Consider the following 20,019-nt stretch of genomic DNA (forward strand, 5'->3'; position numbering starts at 1 on the left):
CCGAAGCCCTCACCCCTCGCCTCCCGCCTCCCCCGAGGGCCCCCCCAACCCGTCTGCCGGGCACAGGGTGGCTCCAAGCCCCTCACCGGTGGAGGCCCGGCCCGCAGGAGCCGAGCGGGGACGCTGCGCCTCAAGGAGACTCCCACCACGGCCGCCGCCATCTTGGCGTTGCGCAGTTCCGACCCCGCTCCCGCCCCGGAAGCGGAAGTGACCGCCCGCGCGGCCATAGAGCGCAGCCGTAAGGGGACGGAGGGGCGGGGCTCTGTCGGCAGCCATCTTGGATGTGGCGGCCGCCTCAGGGCAGGCGCCATCTTGAGTGTGGCGCGCCCAGTGGGATGGCGGGATGGGGGGGGCTGGGACCCCTGGATCTCCTCTCTTTGGGGAGGAAGGAGACCAGTGCGCCCCCCTTCTTTAATTCCCAGCCGAATTCTTTCTGCGAGGAAGGTGCCCAGGCCCTTCTGCCTGCCCCAACACCAGGCAGAGCAAAAATGGCGGGCTCTGAGGGCTGACATGGTGTGTCCCCCCCACCTCACCCTCCATGTGGGCTTCCCGCCTTCTCTCTCACGATTGTCGCCCCGTTCAGGCCCAGAAGATTCTGTGATTCTGTGATTCTGCCTGCCCCAACACCAGGCAGAGCAAAAATGGCGGGCTCTGAGGGCTGACATGGTGTGTCCCCCCCACCTCACCCTCCATGTGGGCTTCCCGCCTTCTCTCTCACGATTGTCGCCCCGTATTATTTAATTTCCCACCGTATTATTTAATTTCCCACCTCATTCCTCACAGCAAATTTATTAATGAGCTGAATCGCAAGCAACACACACCGAAAAAGCTGCTGGGGCCGAGGGTGGAGGGGGAAGGAGGCCCCGCTATGGCATTACGTGCCACCATTTGAAGGCAAAGGGCCGTCGCTGGACGTTGGTGCCACAGCGGACCTCCCCAAGCCGGCCGTGGTAGGAGGCCACGTCCTCGAGGAAACGGCAGCGGAGGCCCAGCGGCTCCAGGAGGGAGCGGGTCCGCTCCTCCAGGCAGCATTCGCCCTCGACCACGGGGCCAAAGGGTTTGGGGATGCCCAGGTCCTTGGCCAGGACGATCATGGTGACCTGTGGGGTGACACAAGGGGAGCCCGGTGGCATCAGGACTGACGAAGCCAAAGGAACGCTGCTGGTCACCCTCCTCCATCAGCCTCACCCCAAAATGGGGCATAGACACCACTTTTTACAGCCGCCTTCTCCCAGGCCTCCAAATCCAGCATTGGTTTTCCCCTTTTTATCATTAAAATGTACCCAGCGCCTTGCAATTTCACTGCTTTGAAAGATTTTCACCTCAAAACTGTGGAGTTTAGCCCAACTGCAAGCAACGTGAAGCAGCAAAGTTGTGGTAGACCCAAGCTTATCCAAGCCTGGTTGGAGATATTCTCATTTTCTGGGCAGCAGTAAATATCGTGCTTTTTGGGGACAACTTTGAGGACTCATCCTGGCTGAATAAGCTGGGTTTTGAGGAAGACCCAAGGTGTGGGGACCCCCCTCACCATGTTGGGGAAGTATGGCACGGCTTTGCCCTGCTTGTCGAGCTTGAAGAGGGCTGGCAGGTCGACGATGTCCTCCTCCGTCAAGCCCAGCTCCTTCTTGAGGACGTCCCTGTTCCAGTCGACACAGCGCTTGGAGGGGATGGAGAAGAGCAGGTCGAGAAGGGGGACACAGGTGGGCACGGTCCCCAAAAGCATCTCAGGCAGGAGGGGAGCCAAAATACAGCACCTCCCCTTAAGGATTTGGCACCACCCCGGGGTAAGTTATTGCAAGAAATATCAATTATTGATAGAAATATGGGTTACTACCTGGACATACTGGTTCTGCTGCACCAGGATGTCGTTGGAAAGGACCTTGTTAATGGTGACCCGTTTCGTGTCTGCCCCTGAGTACCCTGCAAGTGCAAACCCCTGTCAAAATGAAGCATTGCTGGTAGGAGTCCAGCTTAAAACAGGGCACAGAGATGGGGGAAAAAACCCTCAAATCCCCATTTCCTGAGCTTGGGGTTAAGGCTGTTGAGTATCCCAATTCTTAGTTTATTGGGAAACTGGGTGGGAGGAAAACATTTGCCCCTTGGAAAGAGCATTGGAAAGGTCCTGTCATCCCTTCTCCTGCCCACAGGAATTATTAGCTCCTAAATTCCTCCACTCAGCTCCATAAAACCACAGCTACCAACTCCATCCCTTGTTTGGGGATGGCTGGGTCCCAGGCAGGTGGCAGTGACCCAGAGGGGCCCATGGAGGTGTGGAGATATTCCCCCAACGCCATTCTGGATGGATGGTGTTAAAAAACACAATTTAAGGGTGCACAAAGTGGCAGACAAAATATCATTGCTGCAGGGAGGGGAGGACAAGCGAGAAAAATATGGTGCTAATTCGGGATGACACAAGAGCCCCCTCGGTTGTCCCCACTCTGTGCTGGAGCTCTGCTGGCCTTTACAGAGATGCCCCATCCCACCAAACAAGCATCCCCTTCATGCAGAGGGCTTTATCCCTCCCATCCCACTCGCTTTCCCGAAATAGGGCCTGAGGAGGCTGGGTATGGTGGGCAGGCATCCCGTTGGCCAGCCGTGAAGGACAACCGGGTGGGAAAAGGTCCCCATGTCCCCCTGATACCCTCACGTCGGTCAGGCGCTGCCGCCCTCGTGCCAACTGCTCTGCAAGGGTGGTGCTGGCTGTCTCAGCCGACATCAAAGCTCAGCTCAAGCCTGCCTGCTGTCCCCTTGCCTTTGAACATGATGGCTTCACCCTGTCCTTCCTTCTGCTTCTCCCGAAAGAGCTTGTAGCACGCGGCGGGGCTGGCCATCAGCATCCGAAATCGCTGGGGCGAGACAAGAGGGAGAGCGGTCACCAAAAGTGCCTTATCCAAAGCCTTGAGGAACTTTGCAAGGAACCTAAGCTTAAACTCTTAAAATGAGGCGTTTTTGCTGTTATTTAGTGCCTTTTTTAAAATGGAGTGCTGAGGGGGTACGCCTGAATGACGTGTGGTGATTTATGCTGTTGGCAAATACCCACCGAACCGCCCCCGAGGGGTTAAACTGCTGCATGGATGGGGAGGAAAACTGCAGCTTTGGCTGCACCTGGGGCAGGATGGTCCAATTCTGCCCACCCCAGGTGGGGTATTTAAACTTCTGAGAGGGGGTTTGCTGGAGGACTGAGATGGTGAGTGAGGTGTGAGGCTGCTGCTGGGTTAGTATATATATATTTTTTGGGGGGGGGGTTTGGAGGTATTGCAATGTCAAGGGGAGGATGGAGCAAGCGGATTATCAGGCTCTGGTTTCCTCAGAAGAGGCCAAAAATTGCCATCGAGCTAATCCCATGGGAATTTTGAATTTGAGCCCAAACTGTGACAGTCTTGACTGGCTTCCCACCAGCAGAAATGGTCTGCTTGGTGGAGCACTGGAGGTTTGTTTGCTGCAGTCTTATGGCATCTCCCGTGGGGGCTTAGCACAGCCCTGGAGAGGGTAAAAGTGCTGCTTTGAGGATTTTTTGGGGTGTGTGTGCAAAAATACTCTTCTTCTGAACCATCCAGGTCAAGGTGTGATTTAGCCGAGGAGAAAAATCTTGTATTAGAAGCAGTTAAAAACATGTTAGAGGAAAGGGGAAGGTTCTGAAAGCATCTAGGAGATGTTGAGCAGCTCTGATCCTTGGCCAGTCCATGTGAATTTTAAGGTTTAAATTTCTTGGGCTACCTTTGTAGGCATCTTTTTTTCATCTATCTGTGTTGAGTATTAACTCGGCAAGTTCCTTTGTTGTGTTCAGAGCCCTCCTTTTGGGGACAGGGCTGAGAACCTGAACGAATACTGGTTGGAGCTATCAAAAAAACCATAAGCTTTGGGGTTTTCCCTAGAGGTGCCCCAGTGGGATTAGCTGCTCGGAAGAGAACCCACAGGGGGGCACGATGGGGTTTGGGGGGTACCTTTGTGTCGGAGGTGGGCACAAAAGTGACGAACTCGTTGACGTGCCCCACAGCCAACCAGTCCGAGTAGAGCTCCACGGGAGCCTGCACTTGCTGGGCGTAGAGGAAATCCCGCACCACTCGGGTCATTCTCCTCCCTGCAGATCTGGGGATGGGGGTGAAACACCCCCGGGAGAGGGAATAGAAGGAATAAATATTTATGCATTGATATGTACATACACATAAATTACTGTTGAGGTGGGGAAAAGAAAAGAAGGTGCAAATGTGAAGGCAGAGATTGGGTAAATAGAAGGAATAAATATTGATATATACATATGCATAAATTGCTGTCGAGGTGGGGGAAAGAAAGGAAGGTGCAAATGTGAAGGCAGAGATTGGGTGCACCCCCTCCATAGGGTACCATATTTGCAGCTGGTCAAGGGATGGCTAATTAAGGCCCTTAATGTAAGGGGTTTTTGGTGATTTTTAGGGTCAATCATGGTTCCTTTGCTCCCAAACCCATGGATTTCCCATCTCTTACGTGGGGAACTCCGTAGGGTACCGTATTTGCAGCTGGTCAAGGGATGGCTAATTAAGGCCCTTAATGTAAGGGGTTTTTGGTGATTTTTAGGGTCAATCATGGTTCCTTTGCTCCCAAACCCATGGATTTCCCATCTCTTACGTGGGGAAGCTGCTGCCGATGAGGATTCTCCCCAGGGGATACTCCTTCCCTGCCACGGTCACGGGTGGGCTGACCTCTATGTTGCCAAAGGAGTCAAGGCTGGTGGTGGCTTCAAAGAGGGGTTCTTTGCTCACGTAGCCGAAGTCGGGACCCTGGGGAAGGAAAAATCACTGTAGGCTTTGCCCTGAGCACCCCCAACCTCCATACCTTTGCTTTTATCCCTCCTGCTGGGCTCAGAGCAGCTCCGATGGGTAAAAATATCAAGAGTGAAGTCTCTCCATGGGTGGGGAGAGGCTAAAGGGAAGGCAAGAGGATAAAGGTCTCTGGGTCATCAGGGCTCAGTAATAAATGGCGAGTGCCAGGGGTAGAGCCGGGGCGTTGAGCTGGTGAGAGATCTCTGCTATCCCGCAGCCAATGTTTAAGTGTTCACATTAAGCTAATTAGGTGCTGGGGGAGCCCCAAAGCTGAGTTCCTGGATGGCTCTTGTGGAGCTAGAGGAACTTCAGCCCCTGAGGGTAAATCCACCCTGGGCATAAGAACCACCCGAAGGGCTGTACTTAAATCCTCTTTAAGCCCTGATTTTCAGGACTTAATATATCTGGGATTTAAGGTGGTGTGCTTCCAGGGGTAATTAACCCTCCGTTGTGATGCACCAGGATCAAACGCCCAAGGGAGAGGTTGCAATGCTAAAAACTGGGCAAAAATGGCAGCGGGGGGACAAAAATCCTGCCTTGAACCTGTCCTTGCTCCCCGGTTCATGTCACCGTGGGCCTGGAGCTCACGGCAGCCCCTGGGATGGGATCAGGTATCTGTTGAGTTTGCATTAAATCCCCATCACTTATTAGTGTTGGGTTTCCTTAGGGGTAAACCGAATATACAGGTTGGTAAAAATGAGCAGGGAGACCTGAGGGTGCATGGCTTAGATCTCGAATTTGATTTTTTTAATTATTTTTTTTTTTAATTGAGGGTGTTTAGAGAAGCTGGGATAGAGGGAGTGCAGCAGGATTGCCGTTCCCCGAGGTTCCCTGTGTGGTTTTGGGGTTTTTTGGAGCTGGGGACCGGATCCTTTCCTGGGTGCTGCAGGAAGGGACCGAGGACAAAACACCTGCTCTCGACTTATTTCAGTTTAATAAACCACGGAGCCGGGACGGTTTCAACTGTCAAGACCTTGGTTCATCCCAGGTTTGCGGGTCACAATCCAAGTCCTATCAGTTCCAGCTTGATTTTGAGGGGCTAATTCCCTCTCGTCTCCTTTTTCCCTGGCGCGGGGTCCCAGGGGCTTTAGGGCTTGGCCGGGGCGAGAGGAGGACCCCGTGTGTGTTGCTTTTGGCTAAATATTCCTCGCTGGAAAATGAGATTGGAAAGATAGGAGTGGGGATTAGGGGAGGCTTCAAAGCAGAAATTGGAGTATAATGTGTTAGCGGCTCCGAAGGCTGAAATTGCTTCTCTAAATATGAAGCAAAGCAATTCCTAAAGAGGGCAGAGAGGAGCGGTTGCCCGGTTTATTTGCGCAGGAGCGGATCAGCACGTTGTCCCCATCCTGCCTGATGAACCCAGGACTGCGTGTACTCATTTCAAGCATGAGAAAAGATGTATTTCAAAGCTTTCGGAAAGCAATTCCTAAAGATCAGCACATTGTCCCCATCCTGCCTGATGAACCCGGGACTGCGTGTACTCATTTCAGGCATGAGAAAAGATGTATTTCAAAGCTTTCGAAAGCGCTTAACCTTCCCCAAAGTGACATGCAGCAAAAAAAAAAGAAAAAAAAAAAAGGGGAGCTGCCAATACACTGGCCTCTTCTCCCATTACTGCTGGAGAGACAAGCGCCAAGGCTGCCCAGTGGGCTCACTTGGGTTTATGGGGTTTGTTGGTGGCTACCATTTCTGGTGGAGAGACGAGCACCAAGGCTGCCCAGTGGGCCCACTTGGGTTTATGGGGTTTGTTGGTGGCTACCTGGGGATGTCACCTTTAATGATAGCTCAAAGGAATCATTCAATCCCTCTTTTGTCCCATGTTTGGCTTTAGGCTCTCACAAAACGCCCTGGCTGGGGTCACTGCTCTCCCAGGCAGCTTTCTTTGCACGCCCTGCCCCTGACTGTCCCTTTGCCTTGGCAGAGAAGCCCCACGGGGATGATTTTGGCAGCTGGATGCATCTTGCTGTCTTCCAAGCAAATAAATTGACCTTCTCACCCTTTCCTTTCCTCTCCTTCTCAGGAGCTGCAGCGTGTTCACAGGCGTAGAAGAGGAAAGGAAAAAACAGCCCATTGCTCGGATATTCGGGGTGAAGAAACCCTCTCCTGACCTGGAGCTTGGCAGAAATCTCATTCCCAGAAGGGTGAGCTCCTCCTTGCCTCTCTCATCCAGCACCTTCTGGATAAAGGGTTCTCCAGATGGCTGGGATATGGGTTGGGCTCTGATCCTCGCTTTGAGAGGAGGTGAGGCTGTTGGTGGCCTCCCAGCTGCAAATGGGCAGGGTAATATCTCCATGCAGTTGCATGCAAAGCTGTTAAACCCTCATTTTTTTCAGAGAATTCATTCTAGGGCCTCCAAGGAGCCAAGTGCAAGTAGGTTTTTAGGAGTGATGAAATAGGCTGGGCATAAAAACCTTCATTCTGCTCCTCAGGCAATGCTGTTGCGCTCTTACCAGCAGCTCCTTGATGGGGAATTGCTCCAACCCTCCATCTCGAGGTGAGTCCAGCACCACTGGGAAGCTTTTGTGGGGAGCGTGGGTGTAGCCAAACTCAATCTCATCCTAAAGAAGGCAGGAAAACCCTCATGGGGACACAGCAGCAGGGAAGGAAAGCTTTGCCCCCCTCTCTGGTGCCCACCTACCTGCATCCAGCGGTCCCCACGGTTGATGTAGCCGAAACAAGCCCGCAGCTCACAGCCAGCCTTGTTCACCAGGTTTTTTATCTCCTTGATGAAGAGGTAGTTGTCCTTCATGCTGGGAAAGGAAGGGAAGGGGCTGAAGGGCTGCTGGAGGGTGGATATCCCCTGCAGGCAGCTGCCTTTCCCTCTACCCATCATCTTCCTGGCCTCTCTTGGTCACCTCCTGGGAGACCATGGGGCTGATGCTGTTTTGGCTGGAAATACATCATCCCTCAGCCTTTACCTGCAGACGAAGACGTTCACTGGTGCCAAAGTGTTGGGAGTCACGATCCATGGTGCTACCCTGAACACTACTGTGTCTGTGAAGATTGGTGTGTGGGGGATACCCTGAGGAAGGCAAACAGAAATTGGAGACTTTCCACACCCTATTTTACCACTATTTTCCCCAAATGCCCTCCCTCAGAGGTCATTTTTGGGATGAATAAATGAGAACCACTCTCTGTTCAATCCTCATCCTCATCACAGAATCACATGGGGTTGGAAGGGACCTCTGGAGATCACCAGTCCAACCCCCGGCCAGAGCAGGTCACACAGGAACTTGTCCAGGTGGGTTTTGAATGTCTCCAGAGAAGGAGAATCCACCACCTCTCTGGGCAGCCTCTTCCAGGGCTCTGCCACCCTCACAGCAAACAAGTTCCTCCTCATATTTAGGTGGAACTTCTTATATTCAAGTTTGTGCCCATTTCCTCTTGTCTTATCCCTGGGCACCACCGAAAAAGCCTGGCCCCATCCTCTTGACACCCACCCTTTAAGTGTTTATAAGCATTGATCAGATCCCCCCTCAGGCTTCTCTTCTCTAGACCAAAAAGACCCACATCCCTCAGCCTCTCCTCTTCTCCAAGGCCAGGTTGGATGGGGCTTGAAGCAACCTGATCTAGTGGGAGGGGTCCCTGCCCAGGGCAGAGGGGGTGGAACTGGATGGTCTTTAAGGTCCCTTCCAACCCAAACCATTCTATGATTCTCCATGCTCCTTGGGCTGTTGCAGCCTCCCATCTGCACCCCTTCCCCGGGAGACCCCAGACCTCAGCCAGGGTCTCCAGGAGGCTGACGTGGATGGAGACCAGGCCGGGGAAGGTTTCATCTGGAAAACGGAGCCCCTCGACGAAGAAGTCGAGCTCGGCGGCCCCACCGAGGTACTGCACGGTGTGGTACAGCTTCCTCTGGCCCAGCACGTGGATGTAGCGCTGCCCGAAGAAGGGGTCTGCAAGGGTAGAAAGGGAAAAGTGGACCATTTCCAAAATTTCAGTGGTGGTTTCAAAGCCTATTTTGTTTCCGTGCGAGGAGGTACCACAATCCCTCTGTGCTGGAGCTTCTCCGCCTCTCTGGGTGGATACATCTTCACCTGGCAGAAGGACCTTAAAACAGGAGCTAAAGTGCTTGTGATTTTATAGCCGTGCACAAAAGGGTGAGGAAAAATATCTCAGCCTTTCCTTGGATGGAGCAGTCATTGAGAAGATGTTTTCTTGGGGTTTCTGCCCTTCCAGCCCCCTCTGACCTGCCATGGGATGGCAATGCCACCAAACCCCCCCAACCTCTGTGCTGGAGAACAAACCCAAGCTATGGAATGGCACATTTCTGGGCTGGATGATGGCTTTTAGTCCCTGGGAATAAATCACTGTGCCCACAACAAGGACCAAGGAAGGGAAAATGTGTTGTAGAACATGTTGCCATCGTGGATAAAGCATCTGGGCGTCAGGACACATGGCTTTGTTTTGGCTACTCCTTTGCTGGAGGACCTTGGATAAATGGCTTTATCTGCTTGTTATCTCCAAAGTTTTCCAATTGTCTAAGCAGAGAGAGCTGGAAAAACTTGGAGGAGGAACGCTGAGGGCATGATTTGCTTCAGAAGTGCCATTTGAAGAGGACAAGGGCAGAGACAGAAATAAAAGAGCTCGCAGGTATCACAAGCACCACAAACAAGGAGGAACGGGGAGAAGAGGAGGAGGTGGAGGTGAGGAAGGACTTACTCTGCATGTAAAAGACCCCAACTTTGTCGGCATCGGAGACAGGAATATAGAGAACGATTTCATACCCCCGGGGCAGGCGTTGCGGCCCTTCGGTCCTCAAGACCATCCGAGACATGTCCAGCAAATCTGGGGTGCAAACATAAAGGAAAGGGGGTGACGGGTGACTGCACCATGTGGCTCTGGCCACCTTGTGTCCTCCCCCATGGGGTTTGCATTTCCCGTGCCAAGAAATCTGCTCTTCCCTCGCTACCAGATTTCCAGATGGAAACCAGTCCCAAGTGGTGTTCCTCAAGGGTCCGTGCTGGGGCCAATACTGTTTAACATTTTTATCAATGATATAGACAGGGAGATTAAAGGCACCATCAGCAAGTTTGTGGACGATACCAAGCTGTGTGGTGTTGTCGATACACCAGAGGGATGGGATGTCATCCAAAAGGACCTGGACAGGCTGGAGAGGTGGGCCCAGGTGAACCTCATGAGGTTCAACAAGAGCAAATGCAAGGTTCTGCACCTGGGCCGGAACAATCCTCACCACCAATACAAACTAGGGGGTGAGGGATTGGAAAGCAACCCTGAGGAAAGGGACTTGGGGGTGCTGGTGGATGAGAAGCTGGACATGAGCAGGCAGTGGGCAGCTGCAGCCCAGAAGGACAATCCCATCCTGGGCTGCATCAAAAGCTGCGTTGCCAGCAGGTCCAGAGAGGGGATTCTGCCACTTTACTCTGCTCTGGTGAGACCTCACCTGGAGTATTGTGTGCAGGTCTGGAGCCCTCAATATAAGAAGGACATGGACCTGGTGGAGCGGGTCCAGAGGAGGGCCACAAGGATGATCAGGGGGATGGAGCACCTCTGCTCCGAGGACAGGCTGAGGGAGCTGGGGTTGTTCAGCCTGGAGAAGAGGAGGCTCCGGGGAGACCTAATAGCAGCCTTCCAGTACCTGAGGGGCCTACAGGAAGGCTGGGGAGAACCTGTTTAGAAAGGCCTGTAGTGACAGGACGAGGGGCAATGGCTTCAAGCTGGAGGGGAACAGATTTAGACTGGAGATGAGGAGAGGGTTCTTCACTGGGAGGGTGGTGGAGCACTGGAACAGGTTGCCCAGGGAGGTGGTTGAGGCCCCATCCCTGGAGATATTCAAGGAGAGGCTCGACGAGGCCCTGGGCAACCTGGTCTGGTTGGGGGTGTCCCTGCTGACTGCGGGGGGGTCGGACTAGATGGCCTTTGGAGGTCCCTTCTGGCCTGGGCAATTCTATGATTCTATACCAGCCTTTGCAAGCAGGAAAAAGACCCTGAGGCCCTACTAGCGAAGCTTTGTGGCTTGTGCTTTGAAACAAATGCCCTTTATTTTGATTTATTTATTATTTTTTTTTCCTCAACAGCCCTGGCACAGCCGGTCCCTGGTCTCTCAAGAAGTCGACGGGCGCTGACTCCGCGTGGTTTTAGTTTTCCAGGAACAGGCAGGTATTCCTGGCTGCCGGCTGCGCCGCTTTGCCCCGAGCTCCTTTCACCCGCGCGGAGCGTCCCTGGGCCAAGCTCTGCCCTCACTGGCACCTCTGTTATTTTTCTAGCTCTGCTTCGTGCCCTTGCTTGACCGCAATTAGTTTGCTTGGCATTAAAAAAAATAATAGAAATTCCCATGTGGGAAGCTTACTCAGCAGCTTGGTGGAGAGCAGCTCGTGGGTAATCGGTTCCCAAGCAAAATTTCACCTCCAAAAAGGTTAAAGAGGGGGAATAACAGAGTTTTTTGCTTTATATGTTGTTGTTTTGGTTTTTTTTTAAATCTTTTTGAAGCTGGGTTACCTTCTTTGTTGAATACCCTTTCGTTGTCACAGTCCGATGGCGGGGTGAAGGGGTTCTCCTTGTCACAGTTGAAGAGCAGAATGGCCCCGTGTCCCTCAGGCCCCCAGGTCCAGCTTGCCTAAAACACACCACCTGTGGCTTAACGAGCCCAAGCTCCTACAGGTCTGTGGACTTTCTGTGCAGTGGAAGAAGCCGAATTACCTTGTTGGGGTTGTTCTTCTCCACCACACCGTCCCGATCCGCATCAACATCCAGAGACATCCCTGGATGGACAGACCCCACCATCACCCCATGGTTAAGGCAACGTTAGGTGGGTGCAAAAGCCCCCCTGGACCCAAACCTGGGTCCATCTCTGCCCCCACATCAAAACACCCCACTCCAAGGTTCTCCAAAGGGTTGAAGAGGGATTGATGCCTTGCAGAAGCCATCATACTCACCGATGCCGGTGAGGAAGACCCCAGCTTGGTTGATGGGCTGCCCTCCCTCTGCGTAAAAGCTGACTGTTACCTGCAAACCCCCAAATCCTTGGTTGGGGAAGGATTTTTCTACCTCCCTGGAGGTCCCACACCCCAGCACCCCACTTCTTACCTTGTTGTCGTTGACCTCGGTGCTGGCCCGGCTCATGCTGAACCTCAGGACCATCCCCTCATCCAACGGCCACCGTGTCCCGCTGCTGGGAGCTGACCCATCCTCCTCTCGGCCCTGGCATGTCACCTCCACAGTCACCCCCTCTGTGTGCTTCACACCAAAGGTGACTGCCCCAGCCGGGGCCGCCCTGCCAAAAAACCACTGTATTTTTAGAGGTTTGCACCCAAAATGCCCCGTTCTCACTGCAATTAATTTCACTGCCAAGACTGGGCACGCTGGCGTCTCCACGCTCACCGCCGGCACCTTTCTACCCTTTCCTCCCTGCCTGCAAATGCTTTAAGTGTCTTTTATTTTAGGGCAGAACACACTGTTTTAAGCAAAATGAATCTCTTTTGTAGCCAGGGGTGCAGATGACGATCTTTAATCATCACAGCCAAAACGCTCGGTGCCGCTGGAACCGGACTGGGGTTTGCACTTCAATGGAGAAATCCCTGTTTATTTTCCATCCCAGGCAAACCTGGTATTTAACAGCTCATGGTAATGGTGTGGCCACCCAGCAGGGAGACTTCACCATGGGAAACTCTAATTTTCAGGGTGATTTTATCCAGCCCCAAAGCAGCTGGTGTTGCACCGCTCCCAGTCTGACGTTCCCTTGCTTTTCTCCAGCTGCTCCGTGCCATCCCCTTCCCCTCTCCTGGCTCCTTGTCCCTAATTTCCCTTTCTTTCCAGGGTTATTATTTTTGGGCTGGTTGCAGCTCCCGAGGTGCAGGTTCTCTTTGAATGTTCCTGCTCCTGATACCCGAGAAGCTCACACCATATCATGGTTACAGCATCATTTCTTGGGTTTCTGGATGCCAACGGCCCCGCCGAACCCTCACCGGGTAGAGGAGGAGGAGGAGGGGGGAGAGAAGGAAATCTGAGTGCTCCTTTGCTGCTGCCCGGGCGTTTCTTAAACTGTTAAATTACATTTAATTATGCATGGAAAAACTGGTTTGGTTTCCTTGTTTCTGGGTTTTGGGAATCCCACCGGGGAGGAGATTTGACCCGGAGAGAGATGCCTGATGAGTTGTAACTGCACTGCTTGGCTTGAATACTGAGGGTGAGATTTGCAAAAGCAGCAAAGATCAGAATTAATAACGAAATGAGCTTGTAAACTTTTTTTTCCTTTGGGGAATAATTATCTTGCAGTGCATTAGGGTGGTTTTAGGAGTGCAGGGCTGGTGGTGTGGGGACTTCCATGCTTTCCCAGGACACTGCTTGGTCACAAAATCTTATTTTCCTCCCCTCTCCCAGCTACATCCTCTCCTTTCCAGTCCATCCCTGTGGCTCCTGCTCATCCCTTCACTCTCCAGCAGTTTTCCCAGATGATGTTGGATCTGTTGACCCTGGATGGATCAAGCCCATTGCTGGGATAGACCCAGGGTAAGTACCATATCGTGCAAACACAGATGCTCAAAGCTTTAAGCCCAGGGAAGATTTTGCCCAGAAATTGCATTAAATCAGTGTCAGGGCTGTGGGTTTTGGGGGAGCAGGAGGGAAGGTGAGGAGGGGGGATTGGCAGAAGGATAAAGGCGAGGAGAAAGGTTGAGGTGCACAAATGGAAGGAGGAATCACAGAATCTTCTAGGTTGGAAGGGACCTTAAAGATCATCTTGTCCAACTGTCAACCTCACTTTGACAAAAATAGACACCCCCACAACAAACAAGGAGCATCATCACTAAACCATACCTCCCAGCACCACATCAACCCCTCTTTTGAACACCTCCAGGGATGGTGCTTCATCATCATCATTTGCTTCCTAAAGATCCCACAATGGGACAGAAGGTGCTGACCCCCTTTCCTGCCTCCCTGGAGAGGTGTCCCATTTGAAGAGGTGGGAACAAGGAGATCATCAGGGGTGGTACTTGCAGCCCACCCCCTCGCACCCATCACAGAAAGTTAGTGTTGAGTCACCTGCAGCTCAAAACAGACCCAGGTACGAGAACCAGGCCACGCTGAACCTCCGACCAACACTGGAAAGGCTTTTTCTACTGCTCTGAGACAGATCTGCACTTTTTTTTTAACCCTTTGAAGGCCCAATCTAGGGTGATGCTATCGCAACCGCAGTCTCAGTGTCCACGCAAATTCCCTACCTCTAAGCCTGTGGCTCAAGACTCACCTCAGTGTGCGAAGGCAGGTGATATTTTAATCTCTGACAAGGCACATCCAGTGCCAGAATCCATTTGTAGCCTGCACTGCTCTTTAGTAGCGCACACACAACGAAGCTAGTGGATATCTGAATCCTTATTTTTTTTTTTTTTTTAAAAAAAAACGTTAGGTCATTTTCACTGGCAGCAAAATAACGCATCGTAAGCACCCAAAGAAGCACAGACCTCGACCCTGAAACTGCGTTTTAAAAAGGAGATTTAAAAAACGTGCTTTAAAAAGGAGATTGGGGAATCCCACTCACCCGTAGACGTCGACGGAGACGCGGGTGCCCACCACGCACAGGGCCTCCATGCGGTTCCCGTGCTGCAGCCGGAGCGTGCGATCCCCCGACATCTCCTTCCACAGCAGCCCAGACGCCCTGCTGATGGGCACAGACCCCCTTTCCCACCTGTTCTGGGTGGCACTGAGCCCCTCCAGCAGCTCCTAGCAGCTTCTCCTTCCTCCCCGGCACACCTCCCTCCTCCTCCTCGACTGGTCCCGCAGCAAATCTATCGGCTTTTGGAGCTTGCAAAGTTTGGGATGACAAATTTTGCAGCTGCCACCCCAGTCCGAAGGGAAGGGGTGATTGGATTGGACCCTCTAAAGCCCCATGAAAATGATCTGGGAGGGGAGGAGGTGGATGGAGAGGGAAGGCTGGCCCAAAGCCCACCCAGCTCCCAGCCCTATGCAAGCAGCTCCCCCAGCTGTCCCCAACTCCCTGTCCCTCCAGTGCCTCCCCGACCCCAAACTGGGACAAGCAGCCCGACACAGAGGTGATTTTGCAGCATTTTGGGGTTTGGCTGGTGTTTGCATCCATGGGGCATCCACTCTGCTCTCTAGGGAAAAGCACTGGCTGCTCTGAGGAGGAAGAAATACAATTTCCCAGCCCTCGGGCTAGAGCAGGACACTCCTTTTCTTTTCTTTTTTTTTTTTTTTTTTAACCTTATTTTCAAAGAGAACTTGGGGAGTGAGGAGAAATCAGAGGTGGTTTTGCACGGCGAACCCGCCGCTCGCCACCTCGTGCCACAGCAGAGCACGTCGGGAGCAATTGCTGCCCACGCAGGTGTTTTGCATTTAAAAACCCCAACTTCTGCCCCAGATTTTGGAAGCCACAAGCAATTAGTCAACAGCAGAAACGTTTGGGTTGGTCTTCCCTTATTTATATCCCTTTTGGGCTTTTATTTTTTAGCGCTTTCTTCCCTCTGTGGCCGGGGCGTAGGAAACGAGCTCAAATCCAGTTTTCCATTGGAAGCAGATCCTCTTTTATTTTGCTGTGACCTGAGGAAATGCAGCCGAGGGCTTTGTGTTGCTGAAACTCCTGGGGGAGACAAAAAGGGCAGTTTTCCTGCTTTTCTGCACATGTAAAAAAGAGGTTTGTGGTGAGGAGGGGACTTTATTAAGGGCCGTAGATGTTCTCCCTTAAGAATATAAGAAAACATAAATCACTTTGCACCTGGAATGTGCCTTTTGAAAAGCACCGTGGGCAGGGTGGCAGGATGTGCAAAACATTTTGGGGAACTGGGTGAAATGACCCCTGTTTTAGACCCTCTGAACTGGGAGCTGAGCTGTTGGCAGCTGGAAAATGCTCCTCCTTCTGAGAAGAATCGTGATTTAATCATGATTTATCTGTTTAAACCACCAGTAGTATGAAACACTGGGGAAAGAGGAAAGAGGAAGAGAAATGATTTAAAAAGAGGAGGAAAAAAAAAATAGAAAGAAACCAAAACTCCATGTTGTTGGCACAAGCAGGCTCTGTTCTCCAGCACTGTCTGAGACCTATTTTCCCTTCTTTCTACCCCAAAGCAGAGCCAGCAGCTGGCATGGCATAGGCTGGGGTGGCCTCACCTCCCTGTGCTGTCCTGAGACCAGTGGGCTTTGGAAATAGGGGTGGAAACCCACCAGTTTGGAAGAAAAGGAGCAACAAGAGCTTCTCTTTCGCCGCTTTCGCTTCCCAATTCCTGCACATGATGATTTAGTGTTTCAGTTGTCAGCGAGGAAAACATGTATTATTAAAATCCTCCTTTTCTTAAGAAAAACCTGCCCCAACCCCAAAGCCCTCCCATCTGACAGGAAGACCCCAAGGTCACTGCATCACTCGTGACTTTTTAAAATCAGCAGGAGTATTTCCAGCTGGTTACAGGGTTTGTTTTATGCATCTCTCTATAAATCTAAATGTATTTATATCCCCCGTGGCCCAGCTAATGTGATGGTGCTGGTATGGCTAAAAGCCATGGGGTCTTTCTGAGCTTCTTGGGGGTCTTTCTGAGCTTCTTGGGGGTCTTTCTGAGCCATGCAGGTTCTTTGTAAGTTTTTGGGGTCTTTGCAAGCCTGGGGAGGGGTCCCTGCAGGATGTTTGCAGTGGGGATAATATGAAATCCTTCCTGGGGAAGCATTTGAGGAGGAAGGAGAGGGGCAAGAGAAATCCTTGGTGTCCTTCTCATACCTGCCTCTGATGCTGGTGACAAGCACAAGACCCTGTTTGTCCCCGTTGCATGAGGGGTGGCAAAAGCCTGTGTGACTCCCTCTGCCACTTACTGAATAAACCTTCACAGAATCACAGAATCTTCTAGGTTGGAAGGGACCTTCAAGATCATCTTGTCCAACTGTCAACCTAACTGACAAAAATAGACATCCACACAACAAACAAGGAGCATCATCACTAACCCATACCTCCCAGCACTACATCAACCCCTCTTTTGAACACCTCCAGGGATGGGGCCTCAACCACCTCCCTGGGCAGCCCATTCCAAGGGCTGAGAACCCTTTCAGTGAAAACATTTTTCCTAATATCCAGCCTGAACCTCCCCTGGTGCAACTTGAGGCCATTTCCTCTTGTCCTGTCGCCTGTGACTTGAGAAAAGAGACCGACCCCCACCTCTCTACACCCTCCTTTCAGGGAGTTGGAGAGAGCAAGAAGGTCTCCCCTCAGCCTCCTCTTCTCCAGGCTGAATAACCCCAGCTCCCTCAGCCTCTCCTCATCAGACTTATTCTCCAGACCCCTCCCCATCTTTGTCGCCCTTCTCTGGACCCGCTCCAGCCCCTCAATGTCTTTTTTATGGTAGGGGGCCCAAAACTGGACACAGTACTTGAGGTGAGGCCTCACCAGTGCCCAGTACAGGGGGACTATCACCTCTTGGGCCCTACTCGCCACGCTGTTCCTGACACAGGCCAGGATCCTTGTTTTACACTGCAAGAATGGGATTTTTCAGGATGCAAAAGTGCTGTGTGCCATGCAGGCTCTGCTCTGGGCTATCAGCTGGGAGATCAGCCCGTGGTAAACCATCACAGGACGTATCTATAGATGCAGATAGACACACACACGGAGATGTCTCGTGGTTTCGTGGCCGTAGTCAATCTGGTCAGAGGAGTTCTCCGGTGTTTTTTTTTTAAAAATCAGATCTGCCAGATTAGGAGCTGCTCTGCATAAACTTCCCCGCTGACGATGGATCTCTGCCTGCCCTAATTTCGAGGACCTGGGAACAGATCCCAGCACTGGAACTTGCAAACAACCATGGCCAGCTGGTTCCTGAGGGTTTCCACGTCCATATCACCCAACATCTCCTCCCCGAGGAGGAGCGAACCGGTGGCTACGAGGGGGGTTTTAAGCTCCGTGGGTGTCCAACAAAGGGTTTCGGGGTGGTTTTGTGTCTCACGTGCCTTATTGTGAAGAGTAGGAGGGAAATGTCCCCCCGTGTGGGGTGCTTTCAAGCTGACCTTTTGTGTTTAGGAGGTGCAAACAGGTGCCCGTCCCGATCGAGCCACGAGGCGCTGCCCGTTCCTGCCCGTTCCTGCCCTTTATTTTGGCTTTATTTTGGAAGAGGCAGGTGGCTTCCAGGAGGCGAAACCAACCCACCGGGTGAGGATGGAAGGAGTTTGGGTGAAGCTGAGCCCACCCCTGGCTTTATTGCTCTCCCGGCGAGGGGAGATATTTATAGGGCAGTGAATTTAATGTGAAGCTGGAGGAAGAAGCGTGGGCAGGGCGAGCATGGGGTGAGCGCACGGTTCCAGCCCCAGGGGAAAAAAGCAGTTTTATGGGGTGCTTGGCTCTCGGATTGCCAGGTATGAAGGCTCCCAGCGGGCAGACGCCTTTATTTGGAGAAGAAGAAAGGATGGAGGGGGATTTCTGGTGCTTTCTCACCCAGGAGAAGGCAGTTGCAAAGCCAGCTCGGACGAGTCCTGGCCACAGATGTTTTACCAGGATGGAGACTAACCTCTCCTGGGTTTTACTGGCTTTAAAAGCGTTTTTTTACTGGTCCAAACTCCTCCTGCTCTTCTTCCCTGGCTTCTAAGTGGGATGGAGAAGGCAGGTCCCCAGGAAGGGACTTGGTGGCCACCTGAGATGCTCCTGCCACGCTGTTACAGCTACGCACCTGAAGAAAATAAACCCTCATCCCAACCGGAGCAGGACTTGATAACTGGTTTGATGCCTTTGCCCTGTTGCGAGTAATTAGGCTGACATGGCTCTTAAAAAGTTCCTGCCTGCAATTACGTATGCAGAGTAATAAATAAGGTGTAATTATCGGCTTAGGGAGGTTATCAAACTTTCCTTGATGGAGTGGTGGTGCAGGACGGGTGAGAAGAAACACCCTGAGGGGGTCTGGCCTATTAGTGGGGTTCCTGGGGGAGCACTGGGGGGGCCAAATCTTGCGCCATCATGGCTAGAAACAGGCTGAAATTGGGGAAAAAGATGAAATGAGCTCCAAAAAACCAAGACTGAGCAAGGTCATTCAATCTGATGGAGAGGCAGGATCCCATCCGTCGCGTAGCAGGGATCTTAATAGCAACTCGTCCAGACAAGGTGTTATTAGGAAGAAACACTCAGCTCTGAATGGGCCAGATGACTTCAAATCCTCATTCTCCCTGTGCATGGACATGCTGGTGCTAATAGCAGGTGGAGGAGGAAGAAGAGGTGAGTGGAGGTACCACCCAACGAAGAAGAGGTGTTTTAGGCTTGAGCGAGCATCTGCAGTGACTAAACTTGCTGGAAAAAAAAAAAAAAAAAAAACCACCCTAAACCCAAACTGAAGATGAGATTTCAGCTCCGTGTCTCCATCTTTTCTGGATCGGTGTGATCCCAGGTGGATTTTGAGAAGTGTGTCCTCTCAAACTTCTCTGCTGAAGCCCTTGTTCTTGCTGGGAGCCCGAAACCACCATCCTCCACCTCCCTCCAGATTACAGACCATACCAGCCTGACCCCGTGGGGATTAAGGTGTGTTCCCTGTCCGGCACAGGGCTCAAACCAGCCAAGCAGGATGCGATGCTAAAATCACAGCAGGCGGCAAACTCAGCACCGTGCCCAGTTCAAACCAGTGCGACCAGCAGCCACGAGTGGGAAATCCAACTTGCAGCTCCCTTCGGTAGAGATGCTGCTTGGGAGGATGCGATGAGCTCCTCACCTCCTGTGCTTTGCCCCAGCTCGAAGGATTTTAGGGAGGGGTGTAGCTCGTGCTCCCCGGGGAAGACCTGAGAAGGGACAAAATTCACAACATCAGGAGTTTGGCTCGTGCTGGGTTTTTGGGAAACGGGATTTTATCTAAAATCTCAAGCAAGGCGAGGTCCTGGAGAGCCTGGAAATGCCGCTAGCGTTTCCCACTCCAGCATCCTGGCTGCTCCCACGACCTTATTAAAGCCGGGCTCGCATAAGAGACACGGGGCTGTGGGTTATTTTTCTGCTGCAATTAAAGTTGGAAGGAGGCCTTTAATGTAGACGGGCTGGGAGAGGTTTAAAGCAGCTGGTTTGATCTCGCAGGGGAAGGTGCGCGCAGGTCGCTGCTCCTCTGGCTGAGGACGTGTGGCTCCCTGCACCGGTGGGGACTGGTCCTTCTTGCTCCACTGAGCTTGCTGCCACCTTTTTGTCTCGTGAACGGGTCTTGCTGTGACCTTTTTGTCTTGTGAGCACTGCAACCTTTTTGTCTCGTGAGGGGTCTTGCTGTGACCTTTTTGTCTTGTGAGGGGTCTTGCTGTGACCTTTTTGTCTTGTGAGGGG

General features: G+C 52.2%; 2 protein-coding genes across 2 annotated transcripts in view; both read right to left on the reverse strand.

The window, feature by feature from the left end:
• SDHB (succinate dehydrogenase complex subunit B, iron sulfur (Ip)) overlaps positions 1-201 on the reverse strand; it is a 12,504-nt gene extending 12,303 nt beyond the window's left edge. The window contains exon 1 of the mRNA XM_014959889.1: positions 87-201. Within this exon, the coding sequence (XP_014815375.1) occupies positions 87-161 (75 nt within the window). The 5' untranslated portion in view covers positions 162-201. The remainder of the gene's footprint in view (positions 1-86) is intronic.
• A 665-nt stretch (positions 202-866) lies between these two features.
• PADI2 (peptidyl arginine deiminase, type II) lies at positions 867-14,387 on the reverse strand. The gene is made up of 16 exons (XM_014959888.1): positions 14,296-14,387; positions 11,847-12,033; positions 11,696-11,765; positions 11,460-11,521; positions 11,259-11,376; positions 9,462-9,587; positions 8,517-8,695; positions 7,718-7,821; positions 7,438-7,549; positions 7,250-7,357; positions 4,606-4,757; positions 3,945-4,089; positions 2,753-2,846; positions 1,835-1,920; positions 1,529-1,657; positions 867-1,100 (listed from the first exon to the last, which is right to left on the reverse strand). Exons 1-16 carry the CDS (start codon positions 14,385-14,387, stop codon positions 867-869), a joined length of 1,998 nt encoding a protein of 665 aa, XP_014815374.1.
• Positions 14,388-20,019: the final 5,632 nt, after the last annotated feature.

This window comes from Calidris pugnax, unplaced genomic scaffold, assembly GCF_001431845.1.
Source record: "Calidris pugnax isolate Ruff unplaced genomic scaffold, ASM143184v1 scaffold500, whole genome shotgun sequence".
Lineage (NCBI taxonomy): Eukaryota > Metazoa > Chordata > Aves > Charadriiformes > Scolopacidae > Calidris > Calidris pugnax.